Below are 22619 nucleotides of genomic sequence, written 5' to 3'. Positions count from 1 at the left end.
TGAATGTGCTGACCGTGCACTGCTGGCATCTGCCCAGGCCTGAGGGAGATGGGGAGAATGTCTGTAGCTCACACCGACTCCTGTGTGCTCATTACCCAAGCTTTTGTTACTCTGAATTTGCTACTGCCTGGGCGTGTTATCGGAGGGGAGGTCCCATTCCTGACAATGGGTCCCGGATTGAAGGGAGGAGTGTGCAGCACTGGCCAGAGAACAATGCCTTCTTTCAGTGACTCAAAGGTTTTTGTTCCCCTCAAACAGTGGAGGGTGGAGGGCCTCTGCTTTTCTCAGGAGTCTGTTCAGAGTTCCTCCTTGTGAACACCCACCAGCTGTGGATAGAGTCAGGTCTTGGGTTCAGTGGATGCTGGAACCATAGCAGCACCTTGGGAAAAGACTCCCTTTGGGCTATGAGCTGCTGCCATCTGCCTGAGGCCAGATTAAACCATGTATCTCACAGAGGCAAAGAGCCTTTCAACAGGTCTCGATATGATCACGCATGGCAGCGTGCACCCATTATCTCAGTGCGTGGGAAACTGAGGCAGGAGAATTACATCAAGTTTTAGGCTGTACTAGTCTTCATGAGACACTAGAAAGGTAGGGGGTCTGTCTTTTCCCATTTTTGGCTACTCCACCATCACTGTTTGCTTTACGCTTAGGGGTGGGAAGACAGAAGGACTCCTATTTTTCTAGGACTGAGAAAGTGATAAGAGAATGAAGCCATTCAAAATGTGAAACAGGAGATTTCAAAGACTTTTTTTTTTAAGTGAGCAAAATACAAGCACCCATATGGTGAAAAATGAAATAAAATGAAAAGTACACTTAAAAATTTGAAAATCATTTACATGAGGACATCCTGACATGAGGGAACAATAGCTTCATTGAGGCATAATCCACCTTTGATTTAAAAAAAAAAAAATGCACCCAATTTTTTTCCCATGTTGTTCAAGGAGTTTCACAAATGGACCATCCTGAAGATACCACTAAGAATATTCTCTGAACTACCTCACAGTCCACCTTTCCCCCATGCAGGGACCCTGCCACTGCATGCATTCATTAGAGAACACCTTCCATAGACAGAATCACTCATTGTCTTGACTAGCTCGCTTCTTACACTTAGTATTTTCAAGTTTGCCTTTCACTGTCTGTCAGCAGTTTGTTTCTATGGCTGAGTACTGCTCTGCTGTAGGGATCTGCTCCCACCTGGCTCACCCACCCTTCTGTTGATTGGCATTTAGGTTTTTCCTAAGTTTGGGTTATTATGAATAAAGCTACTTTGAGCACACAAAAATGTAAGTCTTGGTGTGGCTATGTCTACATAGGGCAAATAGGATTTTCTTTCTTTCTTTCTTTCTTTCTTTCTTTTTTTTTTTTTTTTTTGGTCTTTTTTTTTCTTTTTAGTATTTCGTCGATAAACATATGACACCAATATCAGAGTAGGGAAACCCTGTGCTGTGTCTCAGAGTTTTAGAAAACTAACCTAAGTTGGCAGAGAAAGCCCTAATCAATATATACTGGTCATGGCTCCCTTGATTCTAGACAGCACATCCAACTTCTTCCCTTGAAATGTAGAGGTGATTAAAAAGGGTCCCCCCCACTCCCGATTTCTTTTCCTTCAATGCTGGGGAAGAATTTAACAGCACACTGAACTGAGAAAGCAGAAGGCAATCTTTGACCCTGGCACCAGGGACATCATAGTCCTGTAACAGCTAGTGGCTGCATCCCAATATACCCAGACCCTGCTACTTAGTTTTCATAAATGTATGTTCATATCTTCAGAAGGCCCAGCGTATAGACAATGTGTCATCTGTAGAGAAAATGTCTTGGGAGTGACCAGAATCCTTGTCTATGGGACTCTAGGTAAATGAGTACCAGCAATGTGGTCATTCACTCATTGGATTATTACAGAACATTTAAAGGGGAAAGATAGGCCACCCTGTTTGATACAGACAGCACCCAGGTTTGCACATGTGAAAGCAAGGTGTGAAGTAGTCCGAATAGACCCGTGACACTTGGGTCGGTGGGCTCTGCATCCTCCAGCTTATGGTTTGAAAATAATTTGGAAAAAATGTGTCTATATAACACATGGATGAAATTCTTCCTTGTTATTTTTCCAAGCAGTGTAACAGTGACTAACATAGTGTTTACATTTATTGCACATTGTGAACAGTGAGAGGTGATTTAACAGAGGATTGCGTGAGATTACGTTACTACTGCACCATTTTATGTAAAGCACTTGAGCATTGCAAGGTTGGGAAGGAGTCCCTGGACCTGTGTTTGTTCTCTTAGCCTTTTGTATGTGTGAAGTGTGTGTGGACAGACTCACGGGGGCCTTCGTGATACCTTCTGGAAAGTCAAAGTTTGGACCTGGAGCATGGACAAGGGTTGCTGTCTTCAGTGTCTCCTTGACACACTCCAAAACATGCTTTTATCACACATATCTGTCTGTACGTTAAATCGTTTTATTTATTTTAGCCTAAAGGAAGGAAGCATTCCTGTTTCACCCCACTTTGCTGCCATCAATGCCACGGGTGTCCTTTTCCCAGCCAGAGCCCAGAGGCTGCTGAGTCGGCTCTACCCAAGCCACCCTGTCACTACTGACTTCCATAGCTGGAAACTGTGGTCCCCACCATCTTCATAAGCATAACTACAGCCAAGGTGTGGCTCCTTGTTTTCAATGAGGAGAATTATTTGTATTCCACGGGCCTTTCTGATCGTGGCCTTGACCAACATTGAAATATCTTTCAACAACAAATCACCAGCAGCCAACCCCATGACCTTTGGAAAATGAATTTGCTTGCCGTTGGGCTGGGCCCCAGCTTTCTTGCCCAAGTAAAATGTCAATTAGATCACCACTGGATATTGCTTTGTCTGCTTACGTATATTCAGCTCACAAATCTGGAAGTGGTAAATGTTTGCTTGTGTCTTTATTTAAAAAAAATAAAAAAGACACCCCACCCAAGTTCAGCATATGTCCCTGGCTCTATTGTGACTCCGAGGGACAAGGAGACTCAGCTCACTGATTTATGGGAAAATACACGGGCTGAACCATCAGGCAAATTCAACATGGTAACAGGGTGAAGTGATGTGGCTCACGGTATGTCTCCTTTACTCTTAGCACACATTGGTCCCAGAGCCAGCCCATGAAGGAGAACATGACTTCCTTTTAGTGACTGTGAGAGAGGTGGAGCTCAGTGACAGACTTTCAGCCCCCAGCACAAATAGTAAAGAGGACATCGCTGCATGGCAAATCTTAGTTAGTTCTGACCTGCTTTTGGAGTTCTGAATACTCAAAAAAAAAAAAAAAATCAGGATAAAGGAATTGGAACACAAAGAATTTTCTAAGATTGTTCTTTAAGTCAAAGACTCTGTTACCTTTAATCCGCTCTTTCTCTTCTGTGCCTTATTTTAAATATTCTAACGGATTCCTTTGACCCGTGTCTGCCGTAGGCGTGTTGTCCATCCAGATGAAAAATAGAGCACAGAACCCAAAGTCACCACTGCAGCCTTGCTGGGTAGGGAGTGGGGTTGGGATCTCTTAGAGCTCCGTCTCCCATCTTGCTGCTGCTCCCCAGCTGGTTATGGTCGGAAGGGCTTACCACCGACCGCCCTGCTCACTGAGACACCAACACTCCTGGTCCTGGGTTCTTGCATGGACTATTAAGAGACTAACTCACCCTGTGCTCTGGATGGCTTCCATCAGACTAGACAGACTTTCTGTAGCCTAGGGCATCTTAAATGGCAACTGCCAGTGAACTTCTGTTTGGGTTCTTGGGAAGTTGTTTCACACTATTCATATGCTTTTGGCAATTTGACCCTTCAAAAGAGGATGGGGGTCCCCAGCATTATGGGGATCTAGGATAGAGGTGTAACTTGGTGGTAGAGCACCTACCTAGCATGTGTAAGGCCTTAGCTTTGATCCTGAGTGTCTCTCTCTCTCTCTCTCTCTCTCTCTCTCTCTCTTTCTCTCTCTCTCTCTCTCTCTGTCACACACACACACACACACACACACACACACACACACACACACAAAGATGGAACCTGTATTAAGAAGTACAGCTACAATGTAGACGTGTAGATTTTTCTGGTTGTCATGCAGAAGACGACTCTTCTCAGTGAGCTACCAATCCAAGACCCTTTTCTGGAATTAGTTCCTTAATGCAATTAGATTTCCAAAAATGATTTTTTTCCCTTGCCGTTGTACTGCTGAAGCGGGCAGGGGAAGTGCTTTTATGGTAAGTGGCTTGGCAAGCACACAGATCTTTTACTGCAAGCCAGTCCTTCTGCCTATTGCATTGCAGGGCTTAGAATTCGCTCCCCTCTACTGACTCACAGACTTAACAAGCTAGAAAGGGTTTTAAGAAATGAGCCACATGGTCCAAATTTCTCCTTTTACAACTTAGAGATTAAATTTGGCCAGGACTGTTCGGATGGTCAGCAAGCACTGTGCCAAACTGAGGCCTCCTTTGTTTCCTGGTGTTAACTCATAAAGGCGATGGAACAATGACACAGAGAGGCCAAAGCCATTGAAAGAAACATTTGTTATTACTGACAGCCTCCATAGAGACCAAGAGCCTAGCATACTGTGCAGGGATGTGGTGGGATGCTCCAGGAGAGAAGCAACGGGGTGGGTCACAGCTTTTATTGGGGTTTCCACTGAAAAGCTAGGCCAGGGAGGGAAACAGCCCAGGACTGGGTGGTTTGGATAATTCCAGTGGGGGACAGAGGTGTGGTTCTGGTCCTGAGTGTATGATACCTGGCCTGCCCAGGGCTGATTTGGAAAAGAGGGGAAATACTGACTTACTCTGTAGAATTGTCTGGAAGGAGGAATTGAGAGCACAGGATCTGTATATGAACAGGGGTGAGGGTGGGCTTCACCCTCAGCTGTCCACTACCCCTAAGAATTAACTAGATCTATGAGGGGCATTCTCCCTGCCAGCAAGCCCCCCCTTTGTACAATGTCAGGCCATTACAAAACACAGAAAATAAAAACTGTATTATCATCATCTTGAAAAGTCCCCAGGAGTCCTCCATCCCCATCCTTTGCATATTACCATGCAAAAGCCCAAATTAAATAGAAAAGGCCAAGCATACCCAAATTCAATGGCATTTCAGACTTGAAGCTACAGGTTACCATCATGTACAACCTTAGGGGTTTTTTCCCACACTTTTTCTCCCCCAGACAGTATGGTTAGAGATGAACAACCCAGGCCTGACTTCCCTGTTGAATGTCATCTTAAGATTTTTTAAGTAGTTTCTCTTTTCCTGTGAGCCCCTCTTTTTTCTTCCTTTGGAAATACTGGACTTAGAAGCAAAGATCTGTGCCTGCATCTGACACTGTTATACTGGGAGCCTACAATCACCCATAGGGCTGTGGTCTTCTTTAACAACACTGAAGCTCATATTAAGAGAAGATGAGTTATTTCCCTAGCTAGCTCCCCATCAGTCTGACAAAATGCCTAAGGTAGTTAACTCATAAATAGAAAACGTTTATTCTGACCGATGGTTCCAGAAGTTCCTGTCCAAGATGGCGTAGTCCCATTACTTTGGGCCTTTGGTGAGAATCAACCCATTGTGGTTGGGGCATGTCAAATCAAATGGCTTTCCTCCTGATTCAGGATGGGATGAAGCTACTGGAAGAGATCAGAGCCCCTCAAGTCCCTCATGACCACTCACTAGAGTCTGCCAACTAAACCAGCCTCCCAACAGTGTCACCCTGTCAGAGATCAAGACTAAACACATGGATGGATATTTGAGAAAAGCTTATCAAGACCAAAACCACTGTAATGACTTACAGACAGCTAAATGGGCAGATAGGCAGGTGGGCAAGTAGGTAGAAAGATGTTTCCTAAGAAATCACCCATTGTAGGTGGAATTCAGGCTCAGGAAACCAACCAAGGACAGTGAGTCCTTAAGGAGAGAAAACATGGAAGTCCCTTCTCCATTTGATCTTCCCTATCTCTCTCATGCCACCTCAAGTCCCCTCCAAACACAAAAACATCATCTTCTCCTACACACCGTCTGATTCCTTTCAGAATATGTGAGCTGAGTAAGATGACCAGAGCCATCAGATCTCAAGTTGGGCAAATACAGAGACAGCGCCTTCAGGCTGCCTAAAAAGCGACTGTCAGAAATCTGCCATTCACTCAAGGTCTCTAAGTGCTCTGTCAAGCTTTAACTTGATTAAAATTGAAAACCCCGTTGCTTGAAAACCAAACGTGAAATCGAAATCTCTTTACCCGGCGTTCTTACATTCCAAAGCCCAGGCTTATGGATTATCCTCAGTTAATTTATACCATCTTGGTGCCATACATTAATTTTGAATATATTTGTTGAAAATTTCCTGTAGCTTGCATTTATGGTTGTCAAAGGGGCTTTTATCTTGAAAAAAATGGTGCTGGTTTTAATTACAATTCTAAATAGCTTCATAACCATCGTGAACCCTGGGTTTACATCATCTTTATGACAGCCGCGCAATTCCCACTTTATTGATTTTGTCATTTGCTTCATTACAGTTAATGCAAGCCCTTTGTACAGAGACAATTCTGTGCTGCTCTCTTCTTGGAGGGGTTAGTATAGAACATCTTGACGGACACATCCCCCACCCCTCTACCACAGTGCTGACCCAAGCGGGGGGGGTGGGGAGGAAGCAGAAGGGGAGACATTCCCAAAGTGGCTATCTATCACAGGCAAAGGAAATGTTAGCTCTGATTATCCAACCCTTTCCTCTGACCCGATGCATTCACACTTGCCCGTTTGGAAGCTGTGGAGATGGTGTTGTAAGTGGAGACACCCTATGCCTCATTTACCTTCTGTTTAGAGAAGACCCACAGTCGCAGCCACCGCCTACAACACTTCACATGTCATTCCTTGCTCCCGACCCACTGTCTAGATGCCAGTGCAGTTGGGGACATGGATAGGCAATGGACAAACCGAGACTAATCTCAGTAAGTAAATGCCCAGGAAAGCAAGCAAGTTAACCAGGGTGGAAAGGGAAGCCCCCAGCAAAGAACTTAAACAAGAAGGAAATAGAGTTGGGGACAGAGTATAGGAAGAAACAGCATGTCTGTTTAGAGTCATCATCTATGAGATTCTGAATGCCAGGGACAGTTAAGGGCACTAAAAAAACTTCTGGGAACCCAGTAATTAAAGGAGACCCCTTGAGGAATGGGACCTATAGACCAAGGCTAGGGTGCTGTATAACTGAGTTTCTCATTTTTGATACAGAAATGAGGATTTTTTTTTCTTTCTCAGTTTTTGCTTGGAATGACCCAGTCTTTTCCAGCCAGGACTAGTAAGGTGGCTCACCTCCTGCTAGGGTGTGAATGTGGAGTCAACTTTGCAGAAAGACCAGTGTGAATCTACACTTCTCTCCTGGTGTGGGTCAATCCCATCTCATGAGGACGTGGGGAGTGAAGGTCGTTTGGTGACTTTTCTCCTCTGCTGCATCTCCAGAGCTTCTCAATAGAGGGCCTCCTCACCCCTATCGCACCAAGAGTGCCTCCTCACCCCTATCGTTCCCTTTTCCAAGGGTTCTAATGGGTAGGAGTCCAGCCTCAGCTTCCTAAAACGTGCTGACGTATTGCATGGCATTCAAACTATGGGTGCTCTTCCATGTGAATCATGGGAAGAGGAAACACTGCTCTGGAGACATGGGGGAGCTGGGCAGGGGAGGCTTTGTAAGAAGAGACTAGTAGCCTAACTACTTGTTCAGAGCCCCCACAAGCATGCAGAAATATGAAAGCTGGTCTCATCCTCACTCTGTGTTCCTCCCCAGCAGGTGCCTGGGGGCGGGGCTTCTGAGCTGTGTCCTTTTCCAGGGAGTAATTTGGAAAACGTTAATACCACATCCATTTATACTCCAATTCTCTTCCAACCTACTGTTCAGGCCTCAAAGGCATTGGAGCACCCTCAGCTTCGCTCTTCCAAACAGGAGGAAGCTCACACTTTCGTTCTCGACATACTGCATTAAAAATAAGATCTAGCTCATCACAGCGAACCCAGCCCCAGAGTGAGAAAAACACCCTCACATGCACACAGGGGCTTAAGTGGGAATTCAGGGTCCCAGAATGTCACTTCTCCAGGGGCCCAAAAAGACATCTGTCTCAAGGAACATTTCAGCCCAGAGAATCAAGGCCACAAGTCATCAAGGCAAAAGATCCTTTCCATCTGACTCTTTAGCAAACTGCCTGCTTGTTGGTTTGTGGTTGTTTTGGTTAGGTTTGGTTTGTTTGTTTCTACTAAAAGCTATCACCTTAGATAAAAACGAGAGTGCTAGCACTACTCATGCACACAGAGAGAGACACATACACACACATACACACACATACGTACACACACAGACACATACACCACACACACATATATGTACACACACAGAGACACACACCATATCACACACAGACACACACACACATACACCACATACACACACACTACACACACATACACACACACACACACACACACACACACACACACACACATACACGGCTAGTGCCTTCTTAGCTTAATCCTCAATGCCAGCACTGGCCTGTTTGCCCTTCTCTGGAACTGGGAGGGACTTATAACCCCTTCAATCCTGCCGTGGCTTTAGAAAAAACTCACCATACCCCCAAGTAGAATCAGCCTCCACCAGAGTGGAGGAACCCAAGAAGGAACCATTACATGTAGCATTATGGTTTCCAGTCTCTTCCCCACTCTGTTTCTCTGTCCCTTCATTCTATTTCAACATTTAAAAATAAACAAAACAACAACAACAACAAAACCACCATTGATCAGCGGTGGTGGCACACACCTTTAATCCCAGCACTTGGGAGGCAGAGGCAGGTGGATTTCTGAGTTCAAGGCCAGCCTGGTCTACAGAGTGAGTTCCATGACAGCCAGGGCTACACAGAGAAAGCCTGTCTAGAAACATGCCCCCAACCCCATCCCAATTTTTTTTTCTCAGCACAGTGACATTAATGTGGCTGTTCCTAAATCTAGAGAAAATTGGTGACAGCCTTAGGGAAAGGGCTGTCATTTTCCCTCAAGCCCTGTATGTCACTTCTTCCTCCAGGGTCATGCTTACAGGCTCCTAGTCACCTAGATCAGGGGCTAGGCAGAGAAGGCTTTCTGATCCCAGATGCTTCTTCCTCCATCCCTATAGTAACCGCATCTACACCTGCTGTCCATCTTCTCAGGGAAAGAGAGCCAAGAGCCAGCCTAGGTGAAGGCAAAACAAGAGCTTCTGAAATGCAAACGCAATCTGCTGAGTTATCTGTGCTGGACACTGCCGGTGGAGTGGAGAGGGGAGGCAGCCATGTAGAAAATGCAAGGTGGTGGCTGGCCCTCCATACTTGATATTAGGCTTGGGAGTCTAGCAGGCAATCTTCTACCCTCCCGGCATCAAGGTCCCCACCCCCTTTTCTCTCTGTGTGTGTGGCCCTTTCCTGAGTGAAGAGTGACTGGCAATGTCCTCAGAGCAAGCTAGGAGGAAAGCAGTTTAAACACTGCTATAAATAATCCCCCAAAGTGTATAGATTAAATCCCATCCCCATATTTCTCTCCTGGTTATCTCTGATCTTTGTGTGCTAACATACTTCTGTTCACACCCAGACAGAAAAGGTTTGCTGTCTTGTTGAGCCCAGGCAAAGGCCTGTCCCAGGCTCCTCTACTTCTCCATACAATATTGTCACAGGGAAATGACTCTTGTGGTGTGGTACTGTAACAACGCCGCTCCCAGCTATGGATTAAGCTTCTCAACGTAAAATACACACACATAGAATTCAACATTACAAAAAAGAAAAAAAATGGGGAAAAGAACATGTAAAATTCACTGTATGCCTAAGGCATGGGGTATCTAGCTTCTAAATGAACCACTTAGGAGTGTACAGCTTAGGCCAGTGAGAAGACTCAGCAGGTAAAGGTTCACAAAGCTGGATGACCTGAGCCGGATTCCCAGAGTCCACGCAGTGAAAGGAGAGAGCTGATTCGTGAAAATTGTCCTCTGACACTCATAGGACATGCATGCACAAAACAAACAAATAACTGGTTAAAAATTTAGCCGGGTGTTGGCAACACACACTTTTAATCCCAGCACTTGGGTGGCAGAGCTAGATTCACCTCAGAGTTTGAGGCCAGCCTGGTTTACAGTCCAAGTTTGAGGACAGCCAGGGCTATACAAAGAAATTCTGTCTCAAACAAACAAAAAAACGAAACAACAACCAAAAGCAATCCTAAGTTTAATGAGAGTAAAACTCAGCATATTTTTTATTTAATATACTTACAAGTAATACACAACCATCACCTCTCTCTAATGCCAAAGTACTTCCGTCTCCCTGAAAGGAAACAGTTTACCATTCATTTCTCATTCATGTCTCATTCGTGGAACTGAACAGTACACTTTTCATGCCTGGCTTCTTGTCTCTTATAGACTGTTTTCCAGGTTCCCCCATACTGGGTGTGTACCATTGCCTTATCCCTGTTTTAAACGGTTCAGTGATATTCACGGTGTGCATGCTGCAGTGTGTTTATCCATCCGTCTATTGGCAGAGGTGTAGGTTGTTTCTGGGTTTTGGATGTCTTGCTGCAGTGAACAGTTGTGCACAAGGTTGTGATTAAACACCTGTTTTCCCTCCTTTTGGGCTGGGAAAAGACTCTCTGGATCACATGGCAATCTTTTTCTTTTTTCTTTTTTCTTTCTTTCTTTCTTTCTTCCTTCCTTTCTTTTAAAGATTTATTTATTTATTTATTTAATGTACACCATTGCTCTCTTCAGACACACCAGAAGAATCAGATCCTATTACAGATGGTTGTAAGCCACCATGTGGTTGCTGGGAATTGAACTCAGGACCTCTGGAAGAGCAGTCAGTGCTCTTAACCACTGAGCCATCTCTCCAGCCCCGCCCCCCCTTCTCTCTCTCTTTAAGGAAACCATCATACCATTTGCTTCTCAGCTGCACCATTTTGCTTTCCCACCGGCAGTGTAGCAAAGCTCTAGTATCTAGCATCCTCACCGAGCACCGGTGGCTTCCTGCAGTCTTAGTGGTATAAAATAGCATCTTTTGTGCCCCCCTAAGATTTGTACCAATCTCCTGACTGGTGCCAGCCACTGTAACTATGGTACAGGTAGAACAGATGCTGTTGCCAATGAATCTAACTATTCCTTATTCCTTAAAAGTAATAGTAAATAAAACGAAGCAGGCCTTTTCCTAGAGTGTTTCAATTCCGAATATTAGCTGGATTGAATGTAGTTATCAGCGCCGCCCACATTGCTGGGTTTTGACGACACTTTTCCCCCCACGCAGTTAATTACAGAGGCCCTGATATCTCCTTACACGGAGCTTACAAGACATACTTTAATTGGCTTCTGCTGTCTCAAAGATACCTGTGAGTGATGCCTTGCTAATGGTCACTGACCCCCAATATCCTACTACACGATGTAGTGAGAGCTGCTTGGTAATTTCAGTACCTGTAGCTTATGCACCTTTGGAAGACAAATGTGTGACACCCCTCAGGGAGGGCATGCCTGGAAATTACTGACCAGAATCTTTGCGATTTCCAGCTTGCCTTGGTGAGGGGTGTGTGGAACGGTACACAACAGACTGTTTCTCTGAGTGTGTTGTGCTCCTACCCAAGAAAATGCTAAGCTTTCCCAGCCTGGCTGGCACCTGAAGTCCCATCATATCTCGTGTTTCAGGCCCCGACCCTATGTTCAGCAACAGTGGCTCCCAGCAAATCTAAAAGTTAAATTGATATGAGATGAGTGGAGGATATGTGAGGGGGTCCTCCCTTTTCTACCATTTGTTGCATGCTGGTTGGCCAGTGAGAGGAACTGGGTTCCAGTGACAAATGCCAAGACCAGATCCTGATTTTCCCCATCCGTCCCTTCTCAGCCTTCAGTAACAGAAGGCCCATATAGTCATATTAAAGCGCCCCCTCTCCCAGTTTGCACCTTGAGTGTTGTGGGTGATTCGGAACAGTGTAGTAGATAAGCCTGAGACTCGTGCATCAGGAAGGTTGGGTTGAAGGTTGGGTTGCGCTCCTTGCTGCAGCTGCAGAACATCTGTGAGCCTCATGTTACCTATATGTTCACAAGTATTTGAATGAAGAGATAACCAAAGGGTCCTGGGACTCGGGTTTCTTTTGCTTAGGTTTGCATAAGTTTTTATAGAGGATGCGTGCTTTAAAGATGTCCTTGTCTGCCTATGCTCCACAAACAGGAGGTGGCAAGGACCAGCAAAAGTCAGGCACAGAAGAAGGTGCATGATGTGCTCAGATAGCGCATTGGGGAGGAAGCAATACCAGGCAGAGGATGTTATACTGTTTCTAGGCTAGAAGCTGCATCGCTTCTCATCTTCAGTAGTATGGACACACCAAGGTCCAAAACCAAGTTCAGAGATATTACCGCTCGACACTCTACATTCCCCTTCTGTAAAGCAGGGACTGTTGTGTTGTCGGTTCACTACGTGATGCCCACGTTAATAAAGGCTATTTGCTATTATTGTGACTGCAGTGGCTATCCCGTGTATACCGGGGGTTAGAGAGAGTCACTGTGTACAGACTCAAGAATATCAAGACTAAGAAATCCTATGCTTGGTCTGGAGCAATGGCTTAACAATTAATTGTACTTGATGTTAATTCTGAGAACACGAGGTAGGCTTACAACCACATTCCAGGGCTTCTGACCCCGACAGGCACCTGCCATGCACACGGTACACGTACAGACAAGCAGGCACACACATATGTGTACATAAGTAAAAGAGAAAAAAAAAATTACATACCAAGAGACAGTGTGCCATTTGAATGCTTTAGGTGCACTGCACATTAATTGATTGATAATTAATTATAAACAGCCAGCAACAAATGAAGTTAAACTTTGCAGTCACTCTCCTTTAGTAGATCTCACCCATGGGCTTCAAAATATGTCACCGAATTGTCATCATTTCTTGTGAGGGTCAAAATGTGCATTTTCTTTGATGTAAGTTTTTAGTGGCTTCTTGAATTTCAATCTCCTAACGGCTGGGGAAGTTTGAAGCGCCCATGGTCTGAACTGCTGGCCTTAGTCCAGAAAGAATATATTGAATATCTCAAATAATGGATTCTTTGGGCTGAGATGGAGAAAGGAGGGATAAAACGGATATGCTAGGATCGCAGAGGAGTCCAAGTAAAATGAACAGGATTTTTTTTCCCCTTAAGAACTCATAAGAAATCAATCTCAGGACACATAACTTCAGAGCAGAAAGAGACCTTAGAGATTACACAAGAAAAAAAAATGGACGCCCTTACTTAATAACATTAGTTTTAAAGCAAATAAAATTAAACAAAGCCAGAAATACATTTCCAGCACGTACACACTTCATTACTTTAAGTCTCACAATGGCCTTTTGTCTGAACACTGTCATAGCCATCTCTCAGAAATGGAAGATTCGAGGACACAAATGCCAGTCTCTTAGTTTCCACAGCTAAAATCACATGAGCTCTAGCCTTCCGTTAAAAGAAAAAAAAAATGGATGTCACACATTGAGAATTTACAAAGGATTTGTTAGAATAAATTATGAAATGGGATAAATTGAGAGATGCACGGATTTCTACATGAGTGGTCCGTGTAATTTTTTAAAAGGGAAACAAAACAGTCTTTGAGGGTCTCGGGATGTCATGCAAACTCAATGCACTATCAGGGAGAGATCGTCAGGCTGTGGCAACACATGCCTTCAACCCTGAGTGATAATATTTACATCCAACATGAGGGCAAAAAAAAACCCCCACCACCTCTTGTGTGGACACCCACATGGCATCCAGGGAGAAACACCTCTGCTCTGGCTCCAGCTTGTTAGCTATAGTCATGGGGCTGTATCCGTTCACAATGCCTAATACGAAATTTTCTGAAACCCCCATAGGGTGAAAAAAAAAAAAAAAAAGCTAGCCTAACTGCCTCACTAGAGTTTGTGATGGTTGCTCAAGAAAAAAGAGTGGAGGCAGGTATACAGGACTGTAACTTCATGCCTGATCACAAAAGTGCATTTCTTCTTCCCATTCCTCCCTCCTCCCTCCATCCTGCGCCTTTGCCGAGGACGAACCACAGATGGTTATCTCTCAGAAGTGTGTAACTAGGGAAACCACAGACCTGCCCCAATCGCTATGGAGACAGCCCTTTATTTGTCCAGCCTCTGAGTATTCATGACATCAGCAAAGCCAATGAGTAAAACACAGATATGTCTTACAAAGAAACTCGAATTCCCTATCAGGTTGAGAGGGCCCAATAGAACAATTGAGATACTTTCAGGTGTCCGCCAGCCTCGCCTCTCAGTGTATCTGCACAGAGTTCATTTTTTAGTGAGAAGCCTTTTGAGGTCAGTGTAACCAAAACCAAGCTTGCGGATCCAAATCCAACTGAAGCTTCAGAAACCAAGTAGGGGACTAATGCTTTGAAAATGAATACCCTTCCAATGGACTCTGCCTCAGGACCCAACAGAATGGATAGCTACCACGTGAATGTCTGTACCATCACAGTTTGCCTAGGACTGATGAGTTTTCCCAGAGTAGGCTATGTAGAGTCACAGGCAAACTGTGATGCCATAGCAACTTGGTCAGCTTTTGGTCCAGACCCTCCACAGGGTCTGGAGCTGGCATGAGATGTGAGCCTTAAGACATTTTATAAGTAGTAACCAAGCCTTTTTTGGTCCCTTAATCTAGGAGGTCAAATGAAGTGCTCTCATTCTGAACGTGGCCTGTTTTAGACAGGTGTGATTTCTGTCTGCTTTACTGTTGTTCCTTTATTTACCTAGAAATGGCAGAATTTGTTTCAAAATCAAATTTGACATGCACAAATGAAACGGGTGTCTGTCTCTTCCCTTAGCCTACCCTTGATGCTACATTGGTTTACAAGAATCCTCTACTTGGATTTTTCAGTTCAATCTTGTCTGCCAAACACCCCTGTATAGGAAGGCTCCATACACAGAACTGAAGTTATTGATATCTCCCAGCCACATGTGAGAAACCCCCCCCCTTCGCTTTATTCTTCAAGGTCAGGTGTGCCTCTTTGCTGCTAGTCTGTCAGCAGTGTTTGCGTGATTGCAGAGCTTACTTTTAGAAGCATCACCTAAGCGGATGCAGTTATGGTCCTGCTGAGAAGTCGCATATGTTGAACAGCAATGTGATATAGACTCAAACAAGAGGTACCCCACTAGCTGTGTGGCAAAATATGCCTGACGATGCTGGATCAAATAGATTTCTGTTCCATTTTCAACTATGTTCCAAGCAGGCTCTTGTGATCAGAAAGCTTAATTAACCGGACTCTGTCCCTTCTTCACAAAGTAGGTTTGGTTTGGTTTGGTTAGTCGAAGTTGCTAGAATGATAGCAATCAGTTTTCTAAGTAATTTTCGAGTATATTCACATTAAATGTCAGAGGTCCATTATCACTTTGACTATTTTGTAAGCTACATTTTCATTTACATGTGTCCGCAAGTAAGAGCTTACACCTGTACATATGGATGTAGGAGATACAGGCATAGACTTGTCAGTTTACAGACAGGGATCTTTGCAGATACTTAAATAATTCATGGGTGGGTAAACATATCTATATGCATGTATTCCTGGGTCTGGTGGACGAGTGTACTAAATGTGCAGAATAATAGATTCACCTCCTTTTGCTCATGTCATTTTTAATGTGGAATTACTGTAGCTCCTTAATGGGGAGAAGAACTGACAATTCATTAACAGATTGTGGCTAAGATCAAGGGTTTGATTTGCCTACAAAGTGTGACCAGCACTCAATTATATGAGGTGTGTGCGTTTCTTTCGGATGTATTCTTTTTCCCTTTTGCCAGTTAAAATAACCTTGAGCTCTATTAATTTTTGAAAGAGCCGCAGACAAATGCTTCTACAATGTGTTCCTCAATAAGGAGATTTATAATGTTAAAAGACATTTTTAAAAAAACTGCTGCTAAATTTCCTGTGTCCTACTTGAACAAATAGGTAAAACCGAGAATACAAACAACGTGTTGAGACTCTTCCTGTCTGGTCCCCGGTCTTGGTTTATGAAAGCAGGATTCCCACAAAAATTTTTTGTTAGTCATATTATTTGTTTCTCTAGTCTAGAAAAAGAAAGTATATGGAAGATATGCATATATGAATATATATTGCAAAAACAAATTCAAATTAGTTTGGACTTTTAGAATTATACAATAAAGATGTTTGGCATGGAAGAACCACAGATAAGGTAACCATCTTGCTATTTTCAAAGGCTATCCTGTACTTCATTCTGTATTTTGGGTACCTAATGCAGTCTGAACTTCTGCTAATGTGCGGTGAGTACTCTAGGTTAGTTAACTGCTGGATCCTGTGGCCACAGACTTGTTTGGCTTCCTGCTAAGGCTTTCCTTGTGAATTTTGTACAGAAGCCCTTTGCTGGTTTGTATGTTTTGTGAAGGTAGTTTTGTTCAGAAAGCAGCCAGTGGTGTAAGTCCAGAGGATGCCCAGCCTCCCCTGCTTCTTTCGCTTCACACAGGATGACTGCAAAGACTAGCCGTAGATCCAAAGCCGAACGCTGCTGCTGCTGCTGCTGCTGCTGCTGCTGCTGCTGCTGCTGCTGCTGCTGCTGTTTGGGGGCCCTGGAGTGACAGTGCCTTCAGGCTAAGTTTCACCAACCATTTGACAGGATGCTGGAACAACCCCCTTCCCAACAGCTGGATGAGCCCTGGTGTGCAGACCTTGCATATGGCATGTGCACAGGGAATTTTAGTTGATAATTCTATTCTTCTTCTTCCAAATACCAAAGCCTGTTTCTGGAGATTTCTATTTCCCAGGTATTTCTCATAGGAACTCACATGCGACATTGAAGTCTTGGGGTTTTCTTACCCTTCCTTCCTTCCTTCCTTCCTTCCTTCCTTCCTTCCTTCCTTCCTTCCTTCCTTCCTTCCTTTTTTGTGGCTGTTGTGGAGTTGGGTGGTGTTAACGCTGTAGACCAGTTTTTTTTTTTTTTTTTTAACTTGCACCTCTTTTAAGGATTTACACATGCTCCGTAAAAATTTCTGAACTGAAAATAAAAAAATGCGTATCTCCTGCTCCAATTATGAAAATTGAAACTGCAAGCAAAGTAGACGGACTGTGATAATTCGGAGAATATTATACTCGTAGGATCAGAATTCTCACAGAAGTGCTAGTGCCTGGCCTGTCATATGAAGAGATTACGTTAAGTCCCTCGCTCATGTTGGCTTTCCTTCCTGATTTTTTTTTTTTTCCAGAATATAAAAACTCAGTAGTCAGAACATTGCTCTCAGGGAGTCTGTACTTAGTCCTTATCTGACAATTTCTTTCTAAATGGGGCCCTGGTACCATTTCAGCAGGTTTTTGTTTGCTGAAATGGAAGCTTCCTGGGGAAATAAGAGCGGTTAATTTAATATCATGAAATGTTTGGGGGCTTCTCAGCTTATTCAGAGACTATGGAGTGCAAATCAAATTAGGTATTCTGTATAATGAAACAACGGAAGTTACCTCCAAAAAGAAAAAGTGTTTTTCCTCTCCCATCCACTGCTTTCCCAGACTTCCTAGGAAGAGCACAGTAACCTCTTAGTATCTCCAGTTGTTTCTGGGAATCCCTGCTTGGGGGTGGGGGGGGCTTGGGGTGGCTGGGCTCCATGTCTCAAGAAAGCAGGAGGTGCTAAGCTCTGTATGGGCTCAGAGGGAAATAATACTTAGGCGTGCTTTCTTGTTATAGCAGGGGCCACAGGGCTCAGGCTTAGCACTTTCTTCCTCGGAACTGTGCTAAGCACCGGCAGACACTACCTTGCAGCCAAGAGAAATATACCTCTCACCACACAGGAAGAACAGGGGCAGAGCCAGGCATTACTTAGTGAGTTCTTTCTGCTCACATTTCTTTGTGCCCATGCCCCCTAAGTGACAGTGTGCTTGGCATACTATGAGTTTTTCTCATGCCTTTTTAAAGAGGGTCTTTGAGTGAATCTTTTCAAAGGCGTGATATAGACCTTTGACCGGAGAGCTCAGAATACATACCAGCAGCCTCCAGCATACTGAACTCTCAGAAAACAAACTGCTAAATCAAATGCTTTGGCTTCAGCTACCAGAAGATTCTCTGTGTGTTTATTAGTCCTCTATCCCAACACCAACAAAGAAATGCTGGGCTTGCATTTTTGCACCACCTCCCCCACCCCCACCCCACCCCCACTATGTGCTTTAGGACTTTGCTGTCTCTGAGTTGTTATTTTGGAAAGAAATAGCAATCTAGGGATGGCGGCAGGATGGTTCAGTGGGTAAAGACACTTGCCACCAAGCCCGATGACCCAAGTTCAGTGCCCCCAAAGCCCATGTAGTTGAGATCAGACTTAACTCAGGTTGTCCTCTGACCTCCACACCCCACTCCCTAGAATAAATAAATAAGTGTAAAAGAAAAGGCATCTGTCTGAACAAAGGAGGCTCCTGCTCATTTTGTTTGGGGACCCAGTGTTTGCATGAAACAACGGGACTGACTGTGAGCTGTTAATTGGGCTTTTTGTGGATCCTCTGATGCTCAACTCCACAGAGATATACTATCGGGAAGGCGGAGTCAGTGTTGTAGTTATCACTTACCCGACACCTCCCCGCCTTCCTTCAGGCAGAGCACCTCAATAAGGCGCATCTTGAGCCTGGCCCTTTGACTAGAGAGGATAGTTGGGATACAAGTCCTGTTCTGCTTATGTGTGGTTGGAATGAAAGGACACCATCTCCATTATAATAAACATCTTCTGAGCAAGCACACTTAAGCATAAATATTTTAATCTTTGATCCATTTCATGTGTGCTAAAGTAAGCTAGAAAACACACCCGCAGAGATGCTTACATTACATCTCAGTTTTCCCTCTTATGAATAAACAAATAGGTGTCAATTTGTGCCTCCCACGGAAAATAACTTAAACATCACACAATTAATAATGGATTCGACCTCTCTGATTTTGCCTTCAATGGTCAGGGTCCTCTTGTCCATGCTATTTTGTGACCTGGGCTTCAGGACTCTGATGCCACATAGGACTGCAGAATTTTATAAATCATTTTAGCCCTCCCCCCAAACTTTTAATTCTCTTTCTACCGTTCTGTGGTGGAGTTCCGCCCCCCCCACCCCTTATCTCTATAACTTTCTCTTTTTTCCTGAAGATTCCATTTTCTCCCATGGGGGAGAAAAATCTGTACATCTAGCATCTCCTCTTTGGAGGGATGGAAACACTTTACAAATCCATCCACTTGCAGTGTGCTATAATTGCAAGGACCTCTCCGAGATGCACACACATGGACAGGTTCACCACAAATTGCCATCTCGCCACCGCATTCCAGTCTGATGATTTAGATATTTTTCTACTTGGGCAGATGGTGCGGGGTTTGGAGTTTTTTTGTTTGTTTGTTTGTTTTGTTTTGTTGTTGGTTTTTTTTTTTTTTTCCAAATTCAGCACGTTCATTGAACAATTTTTTTTGGAGCTCAAAGCCAGCCCCGCCGACTTTCTGCCTGGTAAGGTTTGGTGGCCTTGACGTGAAACAGAGGTTGTTGATTCATCGGCCTTTAAACTGATGATAAATCTGGAAGCTGGGCAGCAAGACTAGACTGTCCTAATAGACCCAGTGTCCAGAAAGTGGCTGCCCCAGTACAGATCCAAAAACATCAGCAAAATTGTGTAAAGAACAGCTCCAAAAAGATGAGGGACTAAAGAGCCCAGGAAGCCCAAATACTCCAGGATTAGCCAGGACTTGGAGCATTAGGGCTGGAGCTGATCCCTATCAAGGGTGCTTCTGCTTTCTGAGACTTGTGTCTTGGTTACTTTCAATTCTGGGCATTATTTATTTTAAGCCTTGAACCGCGGTGACTGTCTCTCTGGGTGATGCAGTTTCATAATGTGGCACAGTACCTGACACCACGCAGGAGCTCACATGCGTTCATACCCCTACAACCATATACTTTCGCAATGATACTAATGCTTTAGTTTCAACTCTATCTTCCTTTGGTAAAAATAAAATAAAATAAAACCCTCTGTGAGAGTTACCAAATGAGAGTCTGACTGTGTTTTGTGGAGAGCTGATTTGGAATTTATTAATGGAAATTACAAATGACAATACCAGCCGTTGGAAGTGACTCACTTGGAAAGTCTCAGTTTTTCATTTCCCATGAATCTCCATGGAGAGAGTTAAGTACAGCCACTTTCAGCCTATCCCCAACTGTGGTGTCCTCTGCAGAGGACAGTAGATTGCTGCTTGCTGATTGTCATTTTCTGTACAAGATTCTTTTCTGTCCATTGCCATTTGGAAAGTGAAATGAATTATATATAGTATAAGTTTGGGTATGGTTATTGTAAATACCCCAATTTGCTACTTATCAAATAATATGCATTTTTGACTCAGAAGGAAAAAAAAAAGATGTCTGTATATTACTTCTCGACTAAAATTTCTCAGTCTTTAACTGGAATGTGTATTAGTCAAGGCATCTTTGAGAAAGGCATTAGTTTCTTACACTTAGGACGGGAAGGGGAAATTAAAAAGGAATCCTAAAATAGGTGCATTTAATTCTCCCCAATTTAAATGTAAGTGGAGCATCTTTTAGGCAATAATGATATGCCTTTTAGTCCTCCATCACAAACACTCCCGTGAATGGATTTCCTTAATGTCAATGATGGTTAGTGCAGTTTGAGGAAATCTGTATTTATTCAGAAAATGTTCCCATAGAATGACCTACCAGATGGGCCACGTAACAATGCATGGAGACATCAAACCACCACAGACATTTGGTGCTTAGAATAATAAAAAGACTATAAAATTAGATTAGTTGAGTCTAATTTGGAATTGGTATATTCCCTACGCACCCTCACCGCTCTTGGGCAGATAAAGCCTTGAGATTTAGCGCTGTGTCAAAGCAAAGACTGTAACTTCCAGTAAAAGGGAGCCGAGGGAGAGGGGGGAAAAAGCATTCTGGGAGGTCTCGGAGGGCAGAGCAGTGACCTCCAATGATTTACAGGCCTTTAGCTTAATGAAATTGTTTCAGTGACATGACAGTAAGAGCTCGTAATGGATTGGATGCCCTAATGTAATGAAATTACTCCCTTCTGCCTAAAAAAAAAAAATGCGCAATTAATATTTACTGAGACCTGACAGCCTTTGGTGCGCTCGCTCGCCTGTGTAGTTCCCTCAGACAGTCAGAGAGAAGAGACAGAGCAGCGTGGCAGACAGGCTGGCTCTGCAGGAGCTCCTGGCAGGGACAAGCAGAGCCTGCAAGGGGTGGAGGGACAGGCGCTTGGTGACCAGGGAGCCGGCTAGCCGCCCAGCCCCTCTCCGCTGCCCCGGCTCAGCCTTCATGCTCTCCCTTGCTTTCCCACAGGCAACTGGACAATAACCACATCAGCTGCATTGAAGATGGAGCCTTCCGAGCGCTGCGCGATTTGGAGATCCTGTGAGTTGATTTTGCGATTGCTGCCTTGTGTGAGAGAGAGAGTGTGTGCGTTGTGTTGTGCGGAGAGGAGAGAGGGGGACGGGACGTGTGTGCAGGGGGTCCTTGTGGGTGCGTTTCTGGATCTTCTGCTGCAATGCTATTAAAATCAGGCACCGGGAGATCCCTCAGGCTTACCTTGCCCAAAGTGTTTGCAGGCTGCAAAGTGTGATTTCTCACCTGCCACAAACTGGGGTTCCTCAATCAGCCGTATCTCCCATGCTCCTGCCGTATTTGGTGGAGCAGATGGCCAGAATAGCCCCCCAGCATCTGTCTGTGTATTCAGGGAGCGGCTATTTGAGTGTGGGCATATAGGGAGACAGGTTACAAGTCTGTGGCCAGTGACAGAGGGGTTACCACCAGAAGGTGAGTCAGAATCAGCTAGAAGCAGGGAGGGACCTTGGCACAGGACAAGGAGGGAATGAGAGACAGCCTGGTAAGGTCTAGCATTACTACCGCTCCTGGGATCTTATCTTGGGCTTAAATTCAAACTTTAAATAGTAACCTTAAAGTGGCGGGGATGGGAAGATGAGAGGAGACGCTCCTTCCTTATAATCCCACCCTATATACATTGAGTAGAAACAGACACACACAACACCTACATGCACGCACACGCACACACAAGACTGTCCTCCTGTGTCTTGGATTTTTCACGTGCTCTAACTAAAGAAACCCGATTTCTGGAGAAAAGTCACTGAGGGGAGTCATGTTGGGGTCATTCAACTAAAGTTGGTTTGTGTTAGGAAACAGTTTGATTGTTCTCCTCAGCAACTAGGCTGCCCACTGCCCTTGATGTGAGGAAGCCTGAGAGGAAGGAAGCAGTAAGGTGTTGTAGAACGTAGGTCAGGGGTTATGCTAGTCAGGACAGGGACTGACGCTAATTAGCCGTGTGACCTTGGGCAAGTCTCTTTGGCTCTGGGAAGCCTGCGTTTTCTCTTTTGTAAGATAAAGGAGTTGATTGCTCTAACTTGGGAGTGACTCTCTCCTAAAGCTACAAAAATAATTTCATTGGAACAATCTAGCTTCAGAATGATAAGAGGATAGGTTGGGTTGGGCATCTTTGAGAAATAAAAAAAAAATTTTACAAAATTACATAGTCAAAGGTTTTCTGTGTCTGCTTTCAGTATAAGAATGAATGCCAGATAAATGAATGAACGTATTAAAACATCCCTTTGTGCATAAAGGA

The 22619-nt window shown here is 44.3% G+C and overlaps 1 protein-coding gene across 2 annotated transcripts in view; it reads left to right on the top strand.

Moving 5' to 3' along the window:
- Positions 1-22619, top strand: part of Slit3 (slit guidance ligand 3) — a 588944-nt gene that overhangs the window by 403591 nt on the left and 162734 nt on the right. For both annotated transcript variants that reach the window (XM_034504957.2, XM_034504958.2), the window contains exon 6: positions 21326-21397. In XM_034504957.2, the coding sequence (XP_034360848.1) occupies positions 21326-21397 (72 nt within the window). The remainder of the gene's footprint in view (positions 1-21325; positions 21398-22619) is intronic.

This window comes from Arvicanthis niloticus, chromosome 6, assembly GCF_011762505.2.
Source record: "Arvicanthis niloticus isolate mArvNil1 chromosome 6, mArvNil1.pat.X, whole genome shotgun sequence".
NCBI classification, from domain to species: Eukaryota; Metazoa; Chordata; class Mammalia; order Rodentia; family Muridae; genus Arvicanthis; species Arvicanthis niloticus.
The sequence above is the reverse complement of the archived record's forward strand: the minus strand, read 5'-3'. Positions and strand labels throughout refer to the sequence as shown.